The 24,109-nt window shown below is 40.8% G+C and overlaps 1 protein-coding gene across 3 annotated transcripts in view; it reads right to left on the bottom strand.

Annotated features, from left to right (window-relative positions):
• Nucleotides 1-2,787: 2,787 nt before the first annotated feature.
• Nucleotides 2,788-24,109, bottom strand: part of KBTBD3 (kelch repeat and BTB domain containing 3) — a 33,906-nt gene continuing 12,584 nt past the window's right edge. The window contains exons 2-4 of one of the 3 annotated variants that reach the window (XM_081154194.1): nucleotides 22,089-22,335; nucleotides 18,754-20,305; nucleotides 2,788-2,866 (exon numbers count right to left, since the gene is read on the bottom strand). In XM_081154194.1, the coding sequence (XP_081010320.1) occupies nucleotides 2,834-2,866; nucleotides 18,754-20,305; nucleotides 22,089-22,309 (1,806 nt within the window). In that variant the 5' untranslated portion in view covers nucleotides 22,310-22,335 and the 3' untranslated portion in view covers nucleotides 2,788-2,833. Of the gene's footprint in view, nucleotides 2,867-16,998; nucleotides 20,306-22,088; nucleotides 22,336-24,109 lie in introns of those variants that run through there. The other 2 variants (XM_081154195.1, XM_081154193.1) reach the window with 2 other exon arrangements.

Below are 24,109 nucleotides of genomic sequence, written 5' to 3'. Positions count from 1 at the left end.
CATAAACTAATCCACAGGGGGTTTCACAGCTAAGCAAGGAAGGGCCGGCCCTGCCCTGTTCAACATTCTAATGTTGTTGTTTTCCCCTCTCCTCAAATCTAATCTTTTGATTTTCTTTCTTCAGTTCTTTTTTTCAACTCTTATATCCCATCTCCTCTGTGTTCTGGTTCTCAACACCTTTTTCCTATAGAAGGGAATGGTTCCCAAATAATCGCCCTGCGCCAAACCACCCTGTTCACTGCCCCCGAGATTCTCATGAGAAGCATGCTTGTTCCTCTGCCTCTCACCGCGCTTCCTACTGTTTTTTTCCATAACAGCATCTCATTTACAACTCCTGAGTCTTTACAAGGTAATTTTCATTTCCTTTTCTTACCACTAACTAAGCTCTTTTCCCCTTCCTGTTCCTTTATCTGGGATTTTATACATGTGGGGATTTAGGCTGTACTACGTTCTAATGAATGCGTGGGTCCCTGTCTCTTCGGCAGGAAGGGGGATTATACTGTCTTGGCAAGCGTTGAAAGTTGGTGAGAGGAGTGGACAACACAGTAGAGTCTGGTTGACAGAAATAAAACAACTCATGAACATTATAGGAGGAGAGGTTTAAGTGAGAAAGGATGAAGGGACAGCAGGCAGAGTTGGAAGTCTGGTGAGCAGTGCGCCGGACCTGGTTAGACAAATGGGTGCAGGCATCACAGCAACACAAGGATTTATAGTAGAGGCTGTGTAAAAACAGGATTGGGGCCGTTTCTCTAACCATAATTAAATCAGCTTGGTTAGGAAAAGCAGTACAAGATACTCTACAAACCGTGGTTGGAAGAAATTGAATGGCATATGTGTTAGCCATTAGTATGCAAGTTTTAAATCATATGCATTTATTAATTCACTTTGGTTGTTCCTATAGAGCCATTTGGTGTGGTGGAGATATCACTGGATATATATTAAAAGAGATTTGAGTTTGTGGAAGATGTATTTTCCAACAATGGCCACAGCGGCATCTCCCATCCCCCGCGATCTTCTGCGATGTGGCCTTGCCCCTTGCCCATTAAGAGAAGGAGCCTATTTCCCCTCCTTCTTGGATCTGGGCAGGTCCTGTGGCTACCCTGACAAAAAACAAATGAAAAAAACAATGACGACAACAAAGCCAGAATCATATTATGCTAGATCCAGACATAGCCCTTAACTGGCTCGGTAGCTTCCATTTCTGCCTTTTGCAAAGCAACCACCACCCTGATGCTAGCAAGCATGTGAGAAGTCCACAGGCTGTGGAGAGGTCCCGGAGGTAAAATGTGACGTGGAGATGGACAGACACCAAGAGGCTCTGACATGGCAGACGTGGGGGAAGAAACAAGCCATCTTGGAAGTTGAATACTTACCCTCTACCCCAGCTGATGCTTTATGGATCAGAAACAACCCCAAAATCCAAACCATTCTGGAATTTCTGATCCACAAAAGTGGGGGAGGGGGAGAGATGGTGGTTCTATACCACTAAATTTTGATGCGTATTGTTACATAGCAATAGATAACCAAAATAGGGTTCTTGTTCCATTTCTGTCATTTAGTAATCCAGTGACAAAAGTTCTTCATTAGCCTCTGTGAGATGCTGACACTCGTCTTTGGCTATTTACCTCATGTACTTGATGTGATGTTCAAAGAAGGTAAACAGGTGAAAGTGGTGTGGAGGCAAGGTATTATTAATGGACCTTGAAAATACCTATGTGTGTATAATACTTATTTCTGTGTCTACATGTTATGTATGTTTTCATTACTTCATGGTTGGTCTTTCCAATTACCAGCATAGATACTTGAGATTAGGGCACTCTATTCCTTTTGCAGCCTTTGTGGTAGCTTTCAATTTATGGGGAATGTCTTTTTATTAAACATAGAAATTACCCTATTATGTTATTTTAATAACAATCTTTCAATTACTAGCATTTTTCCTTGAAAATATATTTTACATTTTAGTCCAATATGATTAGAATGCACCCCTACATTATTTAAGTCATTGAAATGATTTTCCAATCATTTGAATGAATCACAAAGCCTTAAAGGAATTCTATGGCTTATCATTTCATGACTAAGGTAATTTGAAAGAGAAAATAAAAATCAATTGTTCTTCTCTAAATAATAGAAAAGCAAAGGAGAAATCAAGAAAGCAGTAAAATTGTATTGGCTGTTTGTTTTTATTTCCAGAGAGCAAGCATATTTTTAATTTACAGTCAGCTGAGTGGCTCTTAATCTGCAGAGCTGATCGATAATGCAGTTCAATTATTCTCAAACTTTGAGGTATTCTAGTTAATGAAAGAAGGGCTCACTTTTCAATAATAATTCCCATGAATAATAACCTTATAATGTTGAACAAAGGCTACATTTCTTCTAGTAATAAAGTAGAAAAACATTGACCAAATAGTTTCAAAACTGTGCTACTTCCGACTATGGTTTCCTGGAATTATGCGTTCTTTTCAATTTAATAATCTGGTTAATAAAAAACTTCATAGGCAGTGTGGTTTCAAGAAAATAGTTCTAGGTTCCATCCTGAGCTGATCTCCTTACTAGTTACGTGTCTTCAGGCAACGTATATAACCATCTAGACCTCAGTCTATTCATCTCAACTCATAAAATGGAGATTATTATATCTATGCAATTGGGGTGATGATGGTTAAAAAGAAATGCGTGTAAAGCACCTATTATTGTGCTTTACATCTCAGAGCTTTAATGGAGCGTGTTGTTTTGATATCTACCTTGGAGGCAGGAGTGGCCATTTCGCTGCCTGTATCACCATTATCAGCCTTGTCACTTCTACAACCACTGTTACCAGCTGGATTCCCACTCCTTGTTATTGTTCCCGGTGATTCAGAGGCAGAGGCTCCTGAAAGGATAGCCACAGATTTTAACATTATTTATAGTCCCCTTTATCTAGATAAGCTTCCCTTGGGGTTGGTTAGTGGAAACTTGAATCCTGCCCCAATCCATCCCCACACCTGTACACAGAGTGCCAGGAGAGCTCCCAGAGGCGGGGCAGCCAATACTGCTTCCCTCTACCCCGCCCAACAACACACAACACGGTTCTTTGAGACTCTCATCGTTAGTGTCTCTTATTTGACAGTCCCAAGTCTGTAGGTGCATGTGAGCAGGACTCATAGTGACTTACGCCTCACTGTGTTGGACTTTCCAGTAGGTAAAATCTCTCTCCTAAAGCCTTAGGGACATCACAGCTGAAGATTCCCGGTAGCGTGTAGATGATCTTCTATGTGGCAGTTCTTCTTTGGGCACCTGCTAGTCTTTACTATGAAATCACCTACTGTGTCAAGCCAGAGGTCAGATCTTGAGCTCGGTTTGCCTTGAGAGTATCATATGACTGTGAAGCTAGAGTAGGTAGAAGATGTTTTTTCTTTGATTTGTCTTTCTCATATGGTTAAAAAGAAACCAGGACAGAAAAAGAAAGAAAGAAAACAGTGCTCTGAATTTTATTCCACTTAAGACAAAACATTTCAGCAAGTGGGCCACACATACCTGCATCTTTAAAAACTCAAATCAATACTATAATCAAGCAAAAATCCATTAAGCTATGAAATAGCTGAGCTACTGATCTGTTGTCTATAATGAATGCATTTAGTCGTCAAGGGATAAAATGTTCAGAGGAAAGGCTGAGTCCTTGGTTTTAAATATATTTAACCTGGCAAATACCACTGGCACATGCAGCCTCTACTACTAAGAAGACATGTTGGCCAAAAATGCAATTTACTTTACCAAAAGATACCAAACAAAACATTAAACACTGTTTTAGAAAATGCCTAAATATTTACAGAGCGTCCACAGAATGGAGTGTACTAATTAGGTACTTGGGGACCACTGTAATTTTAGTTAGAGCAGTTCTTGCCCTCAGAAAATGTAGAATAAAAGAAGGAAAGAAGCAGGTAAACATTTGCTATTATATATTAATTTATTTAATGTTAAGTAAAAAATTATTTCTTAGATCATTGAGCAAAGCTACTACTTAGAAATTAGGTTACTTTATGCTGTTCTCTTTATTTTTAAAATCTGTATCCTAAGTTAAAAAGCCATAGAATTATATTTGAAAAGAAATAGATAAGTAAATATTTCAAAATTAGAGAAGATTAATAATAAAACCTAATCCTTACATGATGCTATTTTGGGCCTGGCACTGTTCAAAGATTCTTATCTGTTAACACACTGAATTCTCATAATGCTCCTATGAGGAGGACACTTCTATTCCCATTTTTTCAGAAAAGAAACTGAGCCACTAAGATGCTAAGTAGCTTAGTGATAGAGCCCTCTTGCTCCCTACACCAAATTCCTAGTGGAGGGAATTAAGAGTGAAAGAGGACTGGCTTGTCCAAATAAAAATAATTTCACATCGCAAAATTGATTTTTCAATTTCTCAAATAGTCACAAATATAGGACAACTGGAAGTATAATACAAAAAACACTGATTTAAGAAAACTGTGAGTTTTGAAAATAAAACTTTTGCTATAAGCTTTTTCCTGATGAAGTACCTACTTTAAGCTATTATGGATTAATACATTAGCAGGAACTAGTTTATGTAGCAGATTTTTGGGGGTGGGGGACATAGGATATAGAAAAGAAAAATAAGATTTCACTTTGGGTGGTGTGCACACAATGCAATACATAAATAATGTATCACAGAATTGTGCACTTGAAACCTATATAATTGTATTAACCAATGTCATCCCAATAAATTTAATTGAAAAAAAAAAGCAGATGCCCAGCCGGCATGACTCAGTGGTTGAGCCTATTACTCAGGTGATCACAGTTCAATTCCTGGTCGGGGCACATGCCTGGGTTGTGGGCTCGATCCCCAGTGGGGGGCATGCAGGAGGCAGCCGATCAATGACTCACTCTCATCATTGCTGTTTCTATCTCTCTCCCCCCTCTCTCTCTGAAATCAATAAAGATATATTTAAAAAGAAAATAAAGAAAAAAAAAAAGAGAAAAAGCTAGCAGAGAAAAAAGGGTAGTTCAGGTGGGGAGAGATTCAGTCATGCGATAGCTGGTGAAAGAGCATTCTAAGCAAAGAAAGCAGCCAGCGTAAAAGCCCTTAGGAGGAACTACCTGTGCTGAGCGAGTGAAGGGGAGAGATAAGAAAGGAGGTCAGAGAGATAAGAGGAAATGGATCCACTGCATGGGCTTTGGTTTTCTTAGAGGGCTTTGGAGCCATTGGAAGGTTTTGAGCAGAAGACTGAAAAAATCTGATCTATGGATATCTTAATGGTATCGCTCTGGCTGCTGTGTTGAGGACAGACTACAGGTAGTAGTGGAAGCAGAGACTAGTCAAGAGCCTGTTACACTAATCATGTAAGAAATGATGTTAGGACAGTTGGGGCAGATGAATTGGTCATTCTAGTTACTTTCTGAGGGGGAGGCCTACAGGAATTCCTGATAGATCGCATGCAGGGGCGAACAAGAAAAGTTGAAGCTTGCTACACAACCTTTGTCATTAGGACATAGAAGAAGAGAAATGCCATGGAAGCTGCCTGCAAATGGATGGTATTTAAGTCCTTGACTTGGATGAGCTCACCCAGGGAGTTAGTGTAGATGGAGAAGATAGAAGTTGTCTCAAGAGCTGATTCCTGGCGCACTCTAACGTCAGAAACTCAGGAACAACATAGGGACTGAGATGGAGTGAGGCAGAAGGAAAGAGAGAAGAGGGTGTATATAGTTCTAGAAGCCCCTTGAAGAAAGTGTATCAAGAAGGAGGGAAAATATATGATGAATTAGGTAAAAAACTGCTGACAGGTCAGAAAAGAGAAGTTTTAAGAGGCTACTGGTGGTCTTGACAAAAGCAGTTTTGTTGAAATGATTGACAAAAACCTGAGTGAAAAAGATGGTGAGTGAAGAGAGACCAGGCTGAAAAGAGGCCAGACTGTGACATGTGAGTTCCCTAGAGAGAACTCACAGATGAATTTGATATGGTGGTAGATTGTTAAAAATGGCACCCAATGAATCCTCCCTCCCTGTTTCTGCATCCTTTACAATATGTCTTCGCTGTTTGCTATGGAGTCTATTTCCCGCCTCTTGAATCTGTGTTGTTTTGTGAATTGTTTTGACCAACAGAACTTAGAAGTGGTATCTGGGACATCCAAGGCCAGGTCCTGAGGCCCTGTAGCTCTGCTGTCAGAAGCCAGGCACCATGAGAAGCAGCCCAGGTTACCCTGCTGGAGAGGGCCACAGGGAGACAAGAGCCTGAGAGCAGTGCTTCCCAAGAGAAACTTCTGCTATGATGGAAATGCTATACATCACCCAGCATGTCAGCCACCAGCCACCATAACTATTGAGTACTTGAAATGTGACTTGGAAACCAAATTGTTAATTTTTTAAATTTTCAGATAATATAATTTCTATATAAATAGCCACGTGTGGATAGTGCTAACCATATTGGACAGTACAGCCGTAGAGGAAAGAGGCCACATGAAGAGAACTGAGGAGTCCCACTGACGGCCAGCATCATGACACCAGCCGTGTGGGGCCGCCAGCCCTCGGTGAATCTCTCCAGTCGACACCATGTGGTGCAAAGACAAGCTGTCCCTGGTGAGCACTGTGCAAATCCCTGACCTACAGAATCATGAGCAGTAAGATTGTGTTAAGCCATTAAATTTGATGTAGTTTGTTGTGTAGAAATATATAATTAATATTGGCATGGGAGCTACAAGCTCCTGCCATCATATGAGGACCCACCTGGGCTAGCCCTCTGGCCTTTTCTAGGTGACACCTAATGCCAGGTGCCTTTTCATTCAAACTGTGACACTGTTAATCCACAGAAATTTTGACTGCACCTAGGCCCCAGCTTAAGAAAGTAAGGTGCTTCCTTTTACTTCTCTGATGCTGCATTAGAGTTGCAGGATCTAGCAGATAGCGGTTCAGTTCCCGGTCAGGACACATGCCCGGGTTGCGGCCTCGATCCCCAGTCGGGGGCGTGCAGGAGGCAGCCGATCAACGACTCTCATCATTGATGTTTCTCTCTCTCCCTCTCCCTTCCTCTCTCTGAAAAATGGAAGGAAGGAAGGAAGGAAGGAAGGAAGGAAGGAAGGAAGGAGGGAGGGAGGGAGGGAGGGAGGGAGGGAGGGAGGGAGGGAGGGAGGGAGGGAGGGAGGGAGGGAGGGAGGGAGGGAGGGAGGAGAAAGAGAGAGAGAGAGAGAGAGAGAGAGAGAGAGAGAGAGAGAGAGAGAGAGAAAGAGAAAGAAAGAAAAAGAAAGAAAGAAAGAAAGAAAGAAAGAAAGAAAGAAAGAAAGAAAGAAAAGAAAGAAAGAAAGAAAGAAAGAAAGAAAGAAGAAAGAAAGAGAAGGGAGGGAGGGAGGGAGGAGGGAGGGAGGGAGGGAGGGAGGGAGGGAGGAGGAAGGAAGGAAGGAAGGAAGGAAGGAAGGAAGGAAGGAAGGAGGGAAGGAAGGAAGGAAGGGAAAGGTGCTTGAAGTAGAATGTGCGAGAAGAAACCATCTTCATTTATTAAGCGTCAGGATCTTCATGAGCAGGCTTCTCCCTCCTGCGCGGAGAGATTACTATGATACAATGGAAGTTTATAACAAGGAGGTCGGCGCCCAGCCACTGGGATTGTCTCTTCTTTGGACTCAACAGAACCCTCCTGTTCTCCATAAGATACCCTACAGTCATTTTCCCCCTCAAACACACAGATTGTCATAATTCCTGGCCATATGTAAGTATAGCCCACTTAAGGCCAGAGAGGTTGGCTGAGCAGAGCAGGGTTGAGAAATGACAGTTTACAGCAGCTATTGATGTAGCTCCTCATAGAATCACTGGTTTCCACCCCTCAGCCCTCCCCTTCCCACCGTGGCCCTGACTCAGCATCGTATAGATCCCCTCGATAGTCCCGGTCACGTGGAATTTACACTACTTGCCTCTGCTTCCTTTTACTCCCCTGCTGCTGCATTAAGTAGAGCTGCAGGATCCAGGAGGGCTCTTAAATCATTGATGAGAGGGGTCATTATACATAAGTGGAATTTTTCATGACTGACCATCTCCATTTTTATTTCTAAATATAATTAAACTGACATCTGCACATTTTCTTAAGTCTGTTCTCTTTTGGTGAGGATGTATGCTTGGGGAACTGATGAGAAATGGTAACTGCACCCAACTTACCAGGTGAAAAAAATATTAGAGTACTGGTCTGCATGATATCAGAGTTTGCCTACATGGGACATTATATAGAGCTGGACACATATACCAGGGTGAGAGATTATTGAGAAAAAATTTTTTAAGTTTTGTTCAAAGATTTACCCATTTTTCTGTATTGTGGTTTGTGAAATAAAATATTTAATAGATTTGAAGTTCCTTGTAGACTGCTCAGAGCGCTCACCCATTTTATGGCCACTCTAGGGTTCTCCCATCTGGTTATCTGACCCCTCCATTCGTGTGTGCGGATCTGGGCCTTGTTGTCTGCCTGGCATCAGCCACAGGAGGGAGCCACGGTTGAACCTGAGAGCTGTGGGTCAGGGAGCAAAAGGGGATTCTCCTCTGGGCAGGGCAGATGTAGAAGCCATGGAACTTAGCAAGTCTCAAGGCCCTAAGAGAGTGGGAAACAAAAATGGGGCCAAATTGAAAGTGGTAGCAACAGAGATCAGGCAAAATCAAATCTGGAGAGACTCAGAAAAGCAGCCAGGTGCTCTGCGAGTTGAAGAACAGGGAACACATCTGATTTTCTCGCCCTATATCCTCAATTGTAGGATAGCGATGACACAAAGGGGGAGCTCATGAAATGGCTGTTGAATGAATAAATGAGAAACTCATGGTTGAGCCTACAGTGAATGTTAGGGCCACGTCAAAGCTAAACTGTGTATTAGGCAAAATTTTACTTTGCCCCATCAAGACCCTCTGTCAAGGTAAAATGGGGTACTTTTCAGATTTAACATTTTATCTCTATCTGTAGACGGTGAGCCTGCGGTAGGATGTTGGAGAGTTAGGAGAAGATGGCTTCTGATGAAACTGAAGCGGAAAAAAGAGGCGGCGGAGACTGACATTTACTGAACGTTTTCCAGTGCCAAGTACTGTACCAAGCACATCACATACATTATTTAATTTAATGCTCACAATGAGATTTTGTGGGAAGTACGACTAGGATCCCAATAAAGAAACTGGAGCTGAGAATGGCTGAGTAACTTGCACAAGCTTACGTGGCTTTTAAACCACCCTCTACGGAAGAACAAAGATTCCAGGCCAGGCCTGTGGGACTTCACAGCTGGGGTCTCAGCGATTACCCCAGGATGCTTCCTAACTTTAAATTTTAAACTCATTTTAGAGCATACATTCTGGTCAGAGATGAACCGTCTTTTCAGTGCTTGCTAAAAATGAGTTCCCAGGGCCTGACTCTAGAACTAACTAAATCAAAATCTCCAAAAGTAAGGTCCTAGATTTTTTTTTTTTTTAAATCCTCACCTGAGGATATTTTCTTCCATTGCTTTTCAGAGACAATGGGGGGGGGGGGTTGGAGAGAAATGTTGGGGCCAGGGATTGAGCCTGCAACCGAAGTATGTGCCCTTGGTCAGATTTAAACCTGGGACCCTTCAGTCCTGGGAGAGGCCGACACTCTAACCACTGAGCCAAACCAACTAGGGCTAGATTTGGTATTTTTAACAGGTACCACAGATGACTTGTTTCCTGAAGCAAGTTTGGGGGATGCTGCCTGACACCATATGTGGCTGGCAGACATATCATTATAAAAAGTATTTGTTAGAACATCAACATTTTACTTGTCAGTGAAGAAATTTAGATGCTTTAAACTATTAAATTTTCTTTAGAGAAATTCTTAGAAACAATAGTGCATATTAATTTTGGCTTGTAGGAGAAATGTGACTGTATTTAAAGGGAAGAATACTGTAGCAATATTCACTCCTTCGGGAAGAGATAAAAGGTGAACACTATTTGTGGAAGAAACAAAAATTTACTGATTTGCTAAAAGGCAGTTTAAAAAAGAGCTATAAATAGTTTGAATTCCAATTAATGTTTCATAACATAAAAGAGTGGTTAATCTGTAAAAGAAAAACATTAAGGCTAATTGGATTTCTTAAATCTGAAAAGCCTATAGGGAAAGGCTTTCCTTGATTAAAAAATTTTAAACTCATTTTAGAGCATACATTCTGGTCAGGGTTAGGGAAGGGTAATTAACTTCCCATGGAAGATTCACTAATTACCCCTAGAGCAAAATCAGGTTCAACAAGCCTTGAACTTGGAAGAAATGGAAAAATATTTACCAGGTGCAGTGAAATCAAACACTCTAAATGCTGGGAAGACCTGTTGAACATGCCTGCCTAAACTCCACTTTGCGACTGGTCCCACAGATTGAGGCTTTCATGAATAATTAGCTTGCTCTCTTGAGTTTAGTTTCATTAAGCCTATGGAAGTCTTTAAAATTATAAAAATCAGTAAGTGCAAAGAAACTTTATCCTGGAAACATGGATTTTATAAAAGAATATTAAAATAGAATCTATAGTTTTAATTAATTATTGCTCATTAGGTCCATTGATTTAGTGCTGCATTGCTGAAAATTTCAGTGTTTTGTAGTTTCAAAAACCTCAAAACACATTATAAACATGATTTCAAAACTCTATATTCATAGTGAAAAGAGTATTACTTTTTAAGGATTTTTTTCTCTGGAAAATACACATATAAATCAATTAAAATCTGTGTATTGGCTAATTGCTACAAAGAGCTTTTGACAAAACATGTTTTGTAACCTATTTTCAATTCATAAGAGTCTGCAGCACAGTAATAAGTAAATCTTAGAAAGGATGGGATTGGCACAAACCACTGGTTTATATGCTCTTTGCAATTTATTTTCTGTAAGTGTGGAGATTAAATTTTGAAAAGAGGGGCTTTTCCCTTTTTTTCTCTTGTAGTGGGGGAAAGGGGAAAATTCAGGCAGGTTCAGAATTTAGGGAAAGCAGCCGGCTGAGATGATTAACCATCCTGTTTAATGACTCAAGAGGAAAGCTCCACTGAGACCCGGGAGTATGAACGTTCCCTGAGAAAGGAAGGGGATCTCCGATTTGAGCGAAGCATCCCCAACGACCTGGTAACAGGCCAGGTCTTATGTTTTTAGTAAACTTTGTTAAAGGCTTCTGCCTGTGGGGATTAACGGGAAAGGGGTGAGTCAATGTTTGAGGGCAAAGTGCACTGGAGAAGTCTGGAGGCACATGGAGAATTGGAGGTAATAAGAAGCCTGGAGCAGGTAAGTTTGGATCAAGTATTAGCAAGAGAGCATCGGAGACCCTCAGAAATCCAGAGAAGAGCCCAGCCGGGTGTGGCTCAGCGGTTGAGCATTGACTTAGGATCCAGGAGATCGCAGTTTGATTCCCGGTCAGGGCACATGCCCAGGTTGGGGGCTCGATCCCCAGTCGGGGGCGTGCAGGAGGCAGCCGATCAATGACTCTCTCATCATTGATGTTTCAACTCTCTCTCCCCTTCTTCCTTCCTCTCTCTGAAATCAATAAAATAAAATTTAAAAAAAAAAAAAAAAAAAAAAGAAATCCAGAGAAGGAAACTGGCCTTATACAGTCATGTGGGATAAAAACAGCTAGGTTTTCAAGGGGTGGGTTTCTAAAGAGGAACTCTGTTTCCACCAGGGCGGTAGTCTCCAGAGAAGAACTTGGGAGCCAAGGTCATTCAGTAAATCGCAACTCATCACATAGGAAAACCAGGAACATGACAGAAAATGGGCCTGTCCAAGAACTGCAACTGACAGCATCTGATCAATGTAAACATTTAAAGTCTTTTCACAGTGCCGAGTCTCTCAGGCTTCGCCCCCACTCACCAGCTCTACCCCACGAGCAGTTGGGGAGGTGAGGAAGGGGGGAGGCTTGCCCGCCGGCAGCCGCCTGGTGCAGGGCTGGCCAGCACCCTCAGCCAGCTGCTGCTGCCGTCTGCGGCTCACAGGTATCTGGTCTGTCTTTCTGAGCTGTCAGGGCTGGAGGCGTCTCCCTACCTATGCCTCATCTCAAGTCTAGCTGTATTCCATTCTTTCAGACCAGGGTATCCACCTTGAAGTCAATATTACAGGTCCTGTCACCAGAGCTACAGGAGCCCCCCACCTCGACCACTGCAAACTCCGTAATCCTGAGGCTCCTCAGAGCCACGCGGGGCATTTGGGGAAGGGGGTGTCAAGAAAAGAAGAGCCTTAGCATCCACCTTCACTTACCTCTTTTATTTCTAATAACAATAAATACAAACAGGATGCATTCTTTTCTGAGATACATTTTAATAAATAATTATTTTATAGAATTGAAATGTTTTATTACATGTTAATCTGGTTAACATGTACCTGCAAAAATGCTGATTTTATTTCTCACAGCCGATGACAAAAGCCCACATTCCACTGATAGAGAAAGAAAGCACGTAGCTTATATGTGCAACGTGAGTAGCTTTCAGCACTATCCCCAAAAGGGGAAAAGGTCACTAAAACTCGATGCTCTTATAGGAGAAATGTCAACTAATGAAACTTGCAGTCACTGTCTTATCTATCATTGCCTTTGAAAGGAAATGGAGAATTAAATATTATAAATAAAATTCATTGAGAATAATTTCTTAGACTTTAAATGAGAAAGATATCAAATATTAAAAAAAGAATTAACACATACATTAATAACAAGTACAATGTGATAGCATTCTAAAATGTAAAGCAAAATTAGGTGGATACATGACTTTGAATCTATAATTTCACTTCCAACAACCAACTTGGCAAATACTATACAATTACACCATCACCTATACAGGCTCCCCAAAGGTGAGACGTGCCCTACATACTGCACTCTCAAACAAAAAATGCTTCATTGTTAACTTTTCCATATCCTAGCAACAAATGAAGTTGTATAAATGACCTACCCTAATTTCTTAGACTTTAAATGAGAAAGATATCAAATATTAAAAAAAGAATTAACACATACATTAATAACAAGTACAACGTGATAGCATTCTAAAATGTAAAATCCTAATGTAAATCCAAATAATTTCCTTCGTAGATGAAAAAAAGGTTGCAAAATGTACAATTATATCAAATCCATTCAGTAACAATATAACTGTAATATATTTTGCTTCACATACTGGCTCAGCAGAATACCACTTTATTGAATGCCTTATCATATGCAGGCACTGTGCTAATTGCTAGGTCCAGAAACGATGCATATATGTCCCTGTTCCTAAGCACTTCCAATTAAATGAGGAAGACAGGCATGTAAAGAAATATTTACACAACAGTGTGATGCTCAGAGAACTGTACTACTCTCGTGATTCCAGCAACCGTGTTACCCATGGAACCAAATTCATCATTTGATGAGCTAGTTAGAGTTATGGTTGCAAATGTGGTCAAAGTTATTGAAATGAATAAAGCTACCTGACCTATAAAGTTTTTATAATAATGGAATTGTTTTATGGAAATATCGTATTCTGTCCAACTGGTTAACAGCACAGGATGAATCTCCAAACTTGGACTGCTATTACCACAAGGGTGGTCTTTATTGATTTGTGAGTAAATTGTCCTCATTAACTTCCAAGGATGTGACTGCTTTGGTTTCTATTTTATGTACACTTTTTAGGGTCTTTTTAAAAAAGTGTTTTAAAAATTCTGAAAACTATATCCGATGACAAATGATGGAGACATTAAAATTTGGCTTTAAAATTCCTCTCCCAGAAAATATGTTTGTGATTATGTTGGATAGTAGAAGGACAGAGAGAGTAAGGCTCCAGCCGAAACTGGATTTCTAGGAGCTGGAGAGCTGGTTAAGGGAATGAGATGCCTGAATTATCAAAAGGTTCTGCAATGCTGGCCAGGTGCAACCCACCAAAAAGGTGAGAGAGACAGAAGAGGCAATTACATAGAAGCATGTCACCAGGCCTTTGTGGCGGGTTTTAAAGTGCTAAGCATTTAACAAGGGAAACGAGGCTCTGCCCTGAGAGAAGTGGGACACTGGCAGAGACAGAAACCTAGGACCAAGGGCTGGAAATTATTACAAAGAGGCAGAACTGCTTTTAATGTCAGGAAGAACTTGCTAATAGAACTGCTCAAAAATGGAGGTGGGGAGCTCTTTCTCCCTGAAAGCCCTGAATTAGAAATTTAAAAAAAATCATCGTTCAAGGATGTTTTAGAATTTAGAGGTGCTTTCTATACCAGGTTGAAAGCTGTATTAGATGCTCGGGTTATTTTGGTTATTTTAAGTTTCAGCATGATTTATGTAGTGTTATCTTTTGATGTGTGTAATAGTATCATCCTCTGATTATATCCCCTACTTAGATATTAAATTTAAGCATCACAGTGTCATCAATAATTTATTTATAAATACAGATATAAAGACATTCTTTCAAATCACACAATCTTTAACTAGAATCACTACATTTAGCTATATAGCTACATTTGGAGTGAAATGAGAACAACTCAGAAGAAAATTTTAGGTACTGGACTTTCAGTTTCTACTTACTGGATGACAAATGTGTGCCTATGGTAGACAGAAGGAAAAATCCTCATTAGCAGCTCACCATGAATGTAGCACCATTTACAGACTTTTTCCTGAGTAATTTAAAATAAAAAAGAACAAGTTTCCTTCAATAAGAATGCCCCTCCAAATGATGCAGTTTTAAGACTCAAATCCTATTTAAGTAGTAAGTATGCAGACGCATTGAAATCAAGTGACGAAAATGCTGAATGAACTGAAGGAGGAAGCGATGAGTCACATATCACAAAACTATTAAGATAAAAATGAACATGTAAATAGAATGCAGAAATCTTTGGTTGTGCATTCCTGTGTAGGAATTTATTGGATTAATTATCTGCCACATGCCACAGCCTTTGATAATTTGTCTTACTCTAAATATGGCTTTATAAAGTGAAGTAAAGTTGTTTCTTACGTTGAACAGAAATCTGCTTTCCTACAAATTCTAGCCTTTGTTGAGAGGCTGCCCTCTAGAGCTGCCTGTTAGAAGACATTTTTGAGTCTCATAAATTCGATTCTAAAGGGAAGAAAAGATCTTCCAAACACTGGATCCAATTAAACTAAGAACAGTGATCTAAAAGTATCATTATATGGTCAACAATACATCGAATCACTACATCGCATTTATTGCGTCCAAATCTCAAAATGCACACAAATGCTTCCCTCTATACTTGATTCCGGATTACAAATCGTGTAACTTGAGCTCGGCACACTGAACACATATTCAGCCACTCCTCCTGGTATCTGGGAAAAATGGAATTACGTGCCAGGGCCTCCTTCCATTCCCACACCAGAGCTGAATGCTATGGGAACGCAGTTACTTTGGATGACTCAAATACTCGTCCCATGCTCAGTCTCCCGGACAACACATGGACAAGAGGTGCTCCCCTTTTAAATCAAGTTTGAAGACCGCTCAGGGAATGTCCATTCGCTTTGAATTTATTCCATAAAAATGTTAAATGTAATCTTTTTTATATTTAATAATGCCACATGCCTACTTTCTATTTTAGACGATATTACAACACTAGAAATGTTTTGCGTGCATAATCCCAATGTAGTGGAGCGAGACAAATGATAAAGGAGGAGGAATGTGAGACAGCCTTTCCCCTCGAGGTTGAAAGCGACGTGGATAATGGCACAACCACTTTCTTCCACTGCGGCAGTGGCCGAAGGATGGTAATGAGAGGAAATCAGACTTGGGGGGAAAATGCTTCAGGTACAAGCCACTGGTAAAAGAATATTATGCCCTCTTCCCTGACCTGACAGGCAGGAAAACAGCTCCTTCTGGGGGTGCTGAGAACAGACATGAGATCAGTGAACCTGCACGTCAGAGATCCAGAAGGGAGGGCAAGGCCAGAATGGTACACATGGTTCTTGGACAGTGAAGCCATGGGGATTGACAAGATCAGAAAGATGTAACCAGCTGGCCAGTGTGGCTCAGCGGTTGGGCATCGACCGAGGATCCCAGAGATTGGGTTCAATTCCCGGTCAGGGCACATGCCCAGGTTGCGGGCTCCATCCCCAGCAGGAGGCATGCAGGAGGCAGCTGATCAGTGATTCTCTCATCACTGATGTTTCTCTCTCTCCCCCCCTCTCGGAAATCAATAAAAATATATTATGAAAAAAAAAAAGAAAGATTGTAACCAATTCAATCATTGACCATGTGTCTGCGTGGTTGGGTTCTTGAGGATTTTTGAACACACAGAGCCAGAGCAGACAGATCAAATGAAAGTGCTATCTCCTAAGAAGATGCAAAATTAGAGAGATCAAGATCAACGACTCCCAGGGCCCAGCCCAGCGCAGGTGGCTGTGGTGCCAGGGAAAAAGGCCGGTAACTAAAGGAAGCATCTGGGGACTCGTGGCTGGACAGATATAACTGATGAAGAGCACTCGGGTGCAGATGTGCAGGGATGGCAGGAAGAAAAAGTGATTAACAAGTGCCTGCAGCAACTGTAGAAGCTAAGGCAGAAAGCCTTGTTCCTTAGAAAATATACTAGACCAAATGCAGAGGGAGCAACCCAGGCCTTGACTACAGGATGTTTCATTACCAGAAACATTACCATTAATCGATGGGCAAAGAGAAGGATGGTAGAAATCAAGATGATACAATAATAAAACAAGATCAGGAAGGGATCTTGAGTCAGTGATCAAAACATTTTAAATATAATTTTATATATATATATATATATATATATATATATATATATATGCTTAAACAGTTCAGTAAGTCCACATATGCATAGGTCACCCACTGTTATGGTCTTAATTTGTTTTCAAAGCCACACACACACACATGCCAGAGATAGAGACAGAGACAGAGAGAGATAGAGACAGAGACAGATAGATAGATGATGATAGATAGATAGATGATAGATAGATAGATAGATAGATAGATAGATAGATAGATAGATAGATAGATGGATGATAGGTGATGATAGATAGATAGATGATAGATAGATAGATAGATAGATAGATAGATAGATAGATAGATAGATAGATAGATAGATAGATAGATAGATAGATGATAGATAGATAGATAGATAAGAAGAGGAAAGGGCAGGACCAAATAAGGTAGGCAGGGAGGAAGGCCACCAATTCTACAGAATACTTTTTATGCAACTGACTAGAGACATTCCCTGATTTTGAAATTACATGATAATATGGTCTAATATCCTATTTTATTTTGAAAAATATATTTGAAACTTATGACTGCATACATTTACATGGTAAAATAAAAGAACCTTCACTTAGGTATATTTCCACTTTGGAACATACTTCTAAAGAATATGTATGTTTACATCAGATTAACATTTACTACAGAGTGTGGGAAGCTACATTTGATTCCAGAGAAATCTGCTCTGCACATTACCTGAGCTATAAATAGGGGGTCTTAAAAGCTAAAGTGCTTATGTCTTTTAAACTGATTAAAGAAACATATCTTTCTGCAAAGCAGAATCATCCTAGCTTAGAACTAGGATGATTAATTCTTCCCTTGTTTGAGTTAAAGGTGGCTAAACGTCTAAACAGAGGTTGGTTGTGAACACTACTATCAATACCAAAAGCCCAGTCATTTGTTTTAAACTTAGAAAATAATTCACTATGAATAATTTACTAAAGTAGTAAACCAACACGGTGATTTACAGTTGGTACATACCATCACAGGAAACTGATACGGCGCTAATTTAAATGCTGAAATTCCTAATTGCAACACAAATTTGAACATTTAATAGTTCAAGAAATGCAAAAATAATGATCCACTTATCTAGAGCTCAGATTTTCTATATCCTCAATTATGTTGGAACCTGGCAATGATAGAGAAAAAGTATTTTAGTATTTCCATTCAAGAATCCAAGAACTTCAAATGGGTTACATGTTAAGATAAACTCAGGTCAGTGTAACTTAGAACTAATGATTAAATCAAGAATGTTAATTTACTGAGCTTGAACCAGAAAATAAGGGAGATATGATATTGCTAGACATCGAAGCCAACTACCGCTGAGTACTAATAGCAACAGCAATTTTAAAAGCATTTCAGTAACTGCTGGTAGCATTATGAAAGTATCACATGGTACATTATGCTCTTAATGAGGAGCTGAATCATAAAAGTAGTTGAATTATTTAAAAAAGTTAAACCATGTTTAGTGTGCAGTTTAGAAGGCTGGGGAAACACATGGCGTTTTAGAAAAATTTCTGACCAAAATAATGGTGAAAGAAAAACAGTATTTAAGAGAAGCTAACCATGATCAGAAAGGAAAGGAATTCAACAACTCTTATACCTGTAGTAACCAGGTAGGATTCTCACCTTCCTAATTTATAATTTCACTTCATATAATATAGAGTGCACACAATTCATATTTATTTCCTAAAGAGATTTCTCCCATCTACATAGTACAAATCTGTGGACTTTGATTTGCTTTTACTAGTTTATCATGGATAAAGCACTTTAAAAATTAAAACATTAAAGCCTATGAGTTTTATTTACATATGAAAATACTAAGTATTCTGGATTCCCCAAGATTACATTATATTTAGTATTTTTTGGTAAAATGTATTTTGTATCGTAAGTTTATGGAAACTGCTAATTCTTACATAGTGTACATTCATAGTAATTCTCTAACAGAAGGTACATTTTAATTTACTTAAGGTGTAAAGACCTTTTTCACCAACTGTTACTGTTAACAAATTTACCGTAGGTTTCTAGAACCTACATAGTTTTACAACAACTGAGCACACACTGCTTTTAGAAATTAGAAAACCACGGGTCCCTATATTTATTAAACTGAATCACCTGGCAGTAGAATTCGGTTAAGGCTCTTGGCATCGGGGACACTTCCTCCCACTCTGACCTGCTGCTGTGGTAGACCTGCACCTCGTCTGTGATCTCATCGGGTGCATAATCACCACCCAGTATGTAGATTTTATCTTCAATTCCAACCGCACCCGCGTTAAAGCCTGCGCATTCAAAAGACCCCTCGCCCTTCCACACACAAGTATCTGGACAAAAACTGTACACCTTATAGGTAGAAAGGTCACATATATACAGTGTGCAGTTGACCGGCACAGCTTTAATTAGTGTGGCATGAAAAAATTGCCCGAACTCTGCTACTAACTCAGACCACTGATCAGTTTTGGCGTCGTATTTAAAAAAGCAATCAAGGGATGGGTTGAAGGCATCGGTGATCTCCACCTCCGATCCCAGCACGTAAATCACACTTTGGCACGCGCTCGCCTCGGGGTAGTAGATGCCCCTGGGTAACGGGCTGACGGACACCCATTCTTTGGAGAGAGGGTTGTAAGCCTCAACATCTAAGAGACTTTTAATGTCCTGAGACCCCGTGGTCTTTCCACCGATGACAAACAGCCTGTGGAGGGCCATGACGGACGCGTGCATGGTTCTGGGCGTCTTCATGGCCGCGGCGGGGCGGAAGTCGTTGCGCGCGGGGCAGTAGCACCAGGCCTGGTCGGTGGCGTCGTGGTGGGCCCCGGCGATGTGCAGCCGCACGGTTCTGCAGCACGGCCCCCTGCAGCCGCCCGTCAGGAACAGCTTCTCCCCGTAGCTCACCAGGCTCGAGCCCGGCAGGTCCCGCAGGCGCGACTGCGGCAGGACCTTCCACGAGTCGGCTTTGATGTTGTAGCAAAACGTGTGCTGGCGGTCTCCGTTCTCCTCCGTTTTGTGGACGAATATGTATTTTTCGGTGGTGGACGGGCGGGCGTCGGGGAAAAGGCCGCCGGCGCCGCGCACGCGCCCCGCCGCGTCGGCCAGGGCGCCCAGGCAGCCGGCGGCCCGCAGCAGGCCCTCCTCGCGCCGCAGGCAGCCGCGCAGCGCCGCCTCGGGCAGCTGGTGCAGCCGCACCTGGCGCAGCAGGCGCGGCAGGTGCTCCCGCCTCGCCTCCAGGTCGTGCTTCGTCCAGGCCAGGGCGGCCTGCAGCACGGCTTCTTCTTCGGGAACATCCAGTTCGTCCGACCCCAGGCACTTCTGCAGCACGCCCAAGCTCATCTCCAGGAAGTCACTGGACTTCAGCAGCAGGGAGAAGTGGCGCTGTGCGAAGGACAAGGCGTGATCAAACAGACGGGCGGAGCCGTAGCTATCCGAGAGGGACAGTAGCTGCAGACAATTGGCAACATTAATACTCTTTATCAAAAAGTCGCTGCAAGCTTTGGATAGGAAGGAGACCTGAAGGAATGACGACAGCTGGAAGAACATTTCCACGTTGTCGTCTGTTATCTTTGTTTTTCCAGTATAGGCGTAATCGAGAAACGCTTTCACTGCTTTGGAAGACAAATTAGTAATGGTGACACTCCCACCGTCTCTCTCTTTCATGTTTACTTCGAACATGGCCCTGCAAAAATAAGGAACAGAGGAGTAAACAGAAGCATCCCAGTCCGCGATAATTTTCAACACTGCCTTAAAGAGGTTTCCTTTACCCTGAAGTTGATTTAAAACATATTTATAAAATGTATTTCAAGGCATCCTAATAAATTATTTAAATATCTAGAATGGTTATATCCGATACTATTTATCTGTAAAACATATGTATTACAAAACTCCCATGTTGCAAAATATATCTCTTATACCTGGGGTATAGCAACTAATTCAAAGGAGGCTATAAAAAGACTCAAATTTTGTACACTGATTTGATGTTCTTATATATTATTCATAAAATCAGGGTAAAATCTCTCCACTGGCTGAATTTATTTATTTATGGGTTAATCAGTATCAACTCTGCGGGTGATAACTTAAATTGCTTAAGATCTATAAGGCTTCTGCGTTTAGTATTTAAAAGTCTCTTTCAAATGAGTTTTCAGTTTGGCAGCAGTGAGGCCTGTGAAAGGTGTAATGCAGTGAGATATCAGATGTCCCCAATGCATCTGTCTGTGTGAGGACATCCACCAAGTTAGACGAACATACATCTAAAACGAAACATTTCATACAGCACTTCAGGAAAGAGGGAACGTAATTTCATAAAACTAAATAACAGTGTCCCACACCTATGGTCACATATCTAATAAGTGGTGGAGCTGGGATTTAGATTTAGGGCGTGTGTATTAAGAGGCCAAGCCCTTCACCATTACACTACATCGCTTCCTCTGAGAAAGAGGTGACATGAGGAGAAGGGAGCGCAAAGAACCACCTGGAAGGAAACCTGGAAGGAACGTGAAACCTGAGAGTGACAGAGTATAAAAGCAGTTAGGGCTCCAGTGAGGTATGAAGAATAACTGAAGTTACCTGAGAGAAAACATGAAAAAAATAGATGAAAACATCCAGTGGAGTCAGCAAACAGCTAATAAAAGTTTTATTTTTATCTTAAATCTTCCTCTGTTTTTTTAAGTTTGTTTATTAGAGATTTAAACCCTGTTTATTGCAAATAAAAATAGCTTCCAAAATTGAACATAATGCAAAAGATTGCAACGAGGACTTTTTACTGCAGTATGACTAGGAGGGCTGAAGACCAGGATGCCACCGAGAGGCCTCACAGGGCGGGTCGCGAGTCTGACCCTTAACCTTGCAGGATCAAAAACCCAATGTAAACAGTGGGTTCTTACAGTGTCGTGACTAGGACACTTCGTAAGATGATCTACATGGGGAACCCACTTATATTCAGAGGGTTGCCTAGAATGAAAACGAGCTGGGTGCTCTCCAAAAATGCTCTGGAGGTACTTTTCCCTAGTATAGAAACGTCTCTGCCAGAGAGGAGAAATCTTGAAATCCTCTGGGTTCAGGTCCGTCTCCTCTGAATAATCCACTGATACAACAGACGACTGAAATGTGTTTTCCTGTCAGACTTTTCGTTTTCTTTCAACTTTGCTTCCATTTTGGATCAATCTGTCCTTTCTTCTTTTTCTAAGGGATACAGTGCAAGGATCCCCTAAATAAAATGACCCCCGATGAAAACAATTTTTCCCTTGAACACTTTAAGGGACTAATGTTCCAGAAAACTTCACAAAAGACAGTCCTAAATTTTCACACTCAAAAATCATTAGTTAATCTAGGTTCTAATTAGCTCTTTTTAATAATTAAAAATTACTGTTGCATGTTCCTGTGGGTGGAAAATTGAGTAGAGTTTAAAAAAATAACTTAATTATCCATATCATAAAATCTGAGACATAAACAAGGTAAAGTACCTGAAAAAGTCACTGCATGCTGCTAACACACAACGATGACATGGGATCACTTCATCTTTCATGATTATTTTGAAATCATAAAAGACATCTTGTTCTCTAAAATTCTGCAGTACACTTAAGATTTTCTGCCCATGATCTTCTGACACAAGGAAGTTGTTTATCTTCTCCGATGGAATTCCATTACATGCGCTGCGTTCACTGAAATCATATGAGTTATCCATAGCTGATTTCTATCTTGTTCTTAGAACTGAAATGAAAAGAAAATCACTGAAGTCGAGTCCTAATACAATTTTCACATCAAACTTTGCCCTCTTTGTTTATCAATTACAAAAAATGTTCACTGAGAACAATCATAAGATAGTAAACCTTGTTCTAAACATTTGTTTCCCATGACACTTAAAAATAAATTCCTTTTAAATTTTTATAAAGATTGTGCTCACTGGAATACAAAGTATATTATTATGGAATAAAGTTCAAGACTACATAAATGTGTTAAGTAGCACAATTTATAAATTGTGTAAATAGCTTCTATAGGATCTCACTACACTACTAATCTTGTTATACAGAAGAATTATTTATATAGTAGTTATCATTTGGGTATATACCCAATACATCCCTGTTCCTGCCCGTTCATTGTCTTTTGGTAACGAAGCAGATGTTAAAATATTGAATTTGAAGCAGAGCAATATGCCTTTGGGGGGTCATACTTTTAAAAGACAACTGACTGGGGGGGGGGGCGGGAGTGTTAAATTGTATTAACTATTTATGGCCTTTAAAAAGGCAAGCATTGGTCCACTTTGGCCTATTTGAAAGCAGAAAGAAACAGCAAACAACTTTATTTTAAAGGCCTTTTAGTGAGATTAGAAATCCCAGATAGTTGAAGGCCACGTGACTGTGCCTTTCCCAAACTGCAAATTCAGTTCTAAGCATGAAAGTTTACACCACCGAAAGCAAGGAAGTGGGAAACAGGAAGGAAAGGAAGAGAGGAACTAGGAAGAGCCAGAGAAATAGAGAACCTTGATTTCTTAAGATATTTCTGTGTTGGCTATCTGTTGCTTTGTAAATCGCCCCAAAATTTAGTGGCTTAAGATAACGATTTATAATCTCTTATGGTTCTGTGGGATTAGCTGAAGCTTCTTGCTAGGGGGTTTTCATGTGGTTAGCATTAGATGGCACCTCTGGCTGAAGTCATCTGAAGGCCTGACTGGGTCAGAGGTCCAATATGGTTTCTTCATTCACATTTCTGATGCTTCATACGGATTGCTACAACACATGGGACCTCTCTCTCTCCCTCAGGGACTCCATGTGGCTTATATTTCCTCACATGCGGCAATCTCATGGTACGTGGACTTCTTACATGGTGGCTGGTTCGCCCAGAGGGGCTGTTCCAAGCCTAGGTGGAAACCAGACACTGGAGAAGTAGTCTGAATGGTCCTACAGCATCGATCAAAGCTCCATCCTAGGACGGAGACAATTTACTGCTGCGGACAGTAACCATGAACCCTGTATAGCTATTTAAATTTAATTTACCCAAATAAAATTTAAAAATTAGTTTCTTAGTTGCTCTAGACATATTTCAAGTGATCAGTAGCCATATATAGTGTGAGGGTTACTTTTATGTGTCAACTTCACTGCGCCACAGAGGATCTATATGTTATTTGCCTAACTTTTGTAGGAGTGTCCAAGAGGGTATTTCTGGATGAGATTAACATTTTAATCAGTAGACTGAGTAAAGCAGATTGTCTTCCTTAACATGCAGGGGACTCACCCAATCCACTGAAGGCCTAAAGAAAACAAAAGGCTGAATAAGAAAAAGTTCTTTCTCTCTGCCTGTTTTTGAGTTGGGATACCAGGCTTCTCCCACCTTTGAACTAAGACTGAGACCAACTTTACTACCAGCTCTCCCGGGGCTCCAGCTTGCTGACTGCAGACCTTGGGACTTCTCCACAAACATGCAAACTCCTTATAGTAAATCAACCTTTCTTTCTTTCTTATAGTAAATCTTCCTTCCTTCCTTCCTT

This window comes from Miniopterus schreibersii, assembly GCF_964146895.1.
Source record: "Miniopterus schreibersii genome assembly, chromosome: 12".
In the NCBI taxonomy this organism is placed as follows: Eukaryota; Metazoa; Chordata; class Mammalia; order Chiroptera; family Miniopteridae; genus Miniopterus; species Miniopterus schreibersii.
The sequence above is the reverse complement of the archived record's forward strand: the minus strand, read 5'-3'. Positions and strand labels throughout refer to the sequence as shown.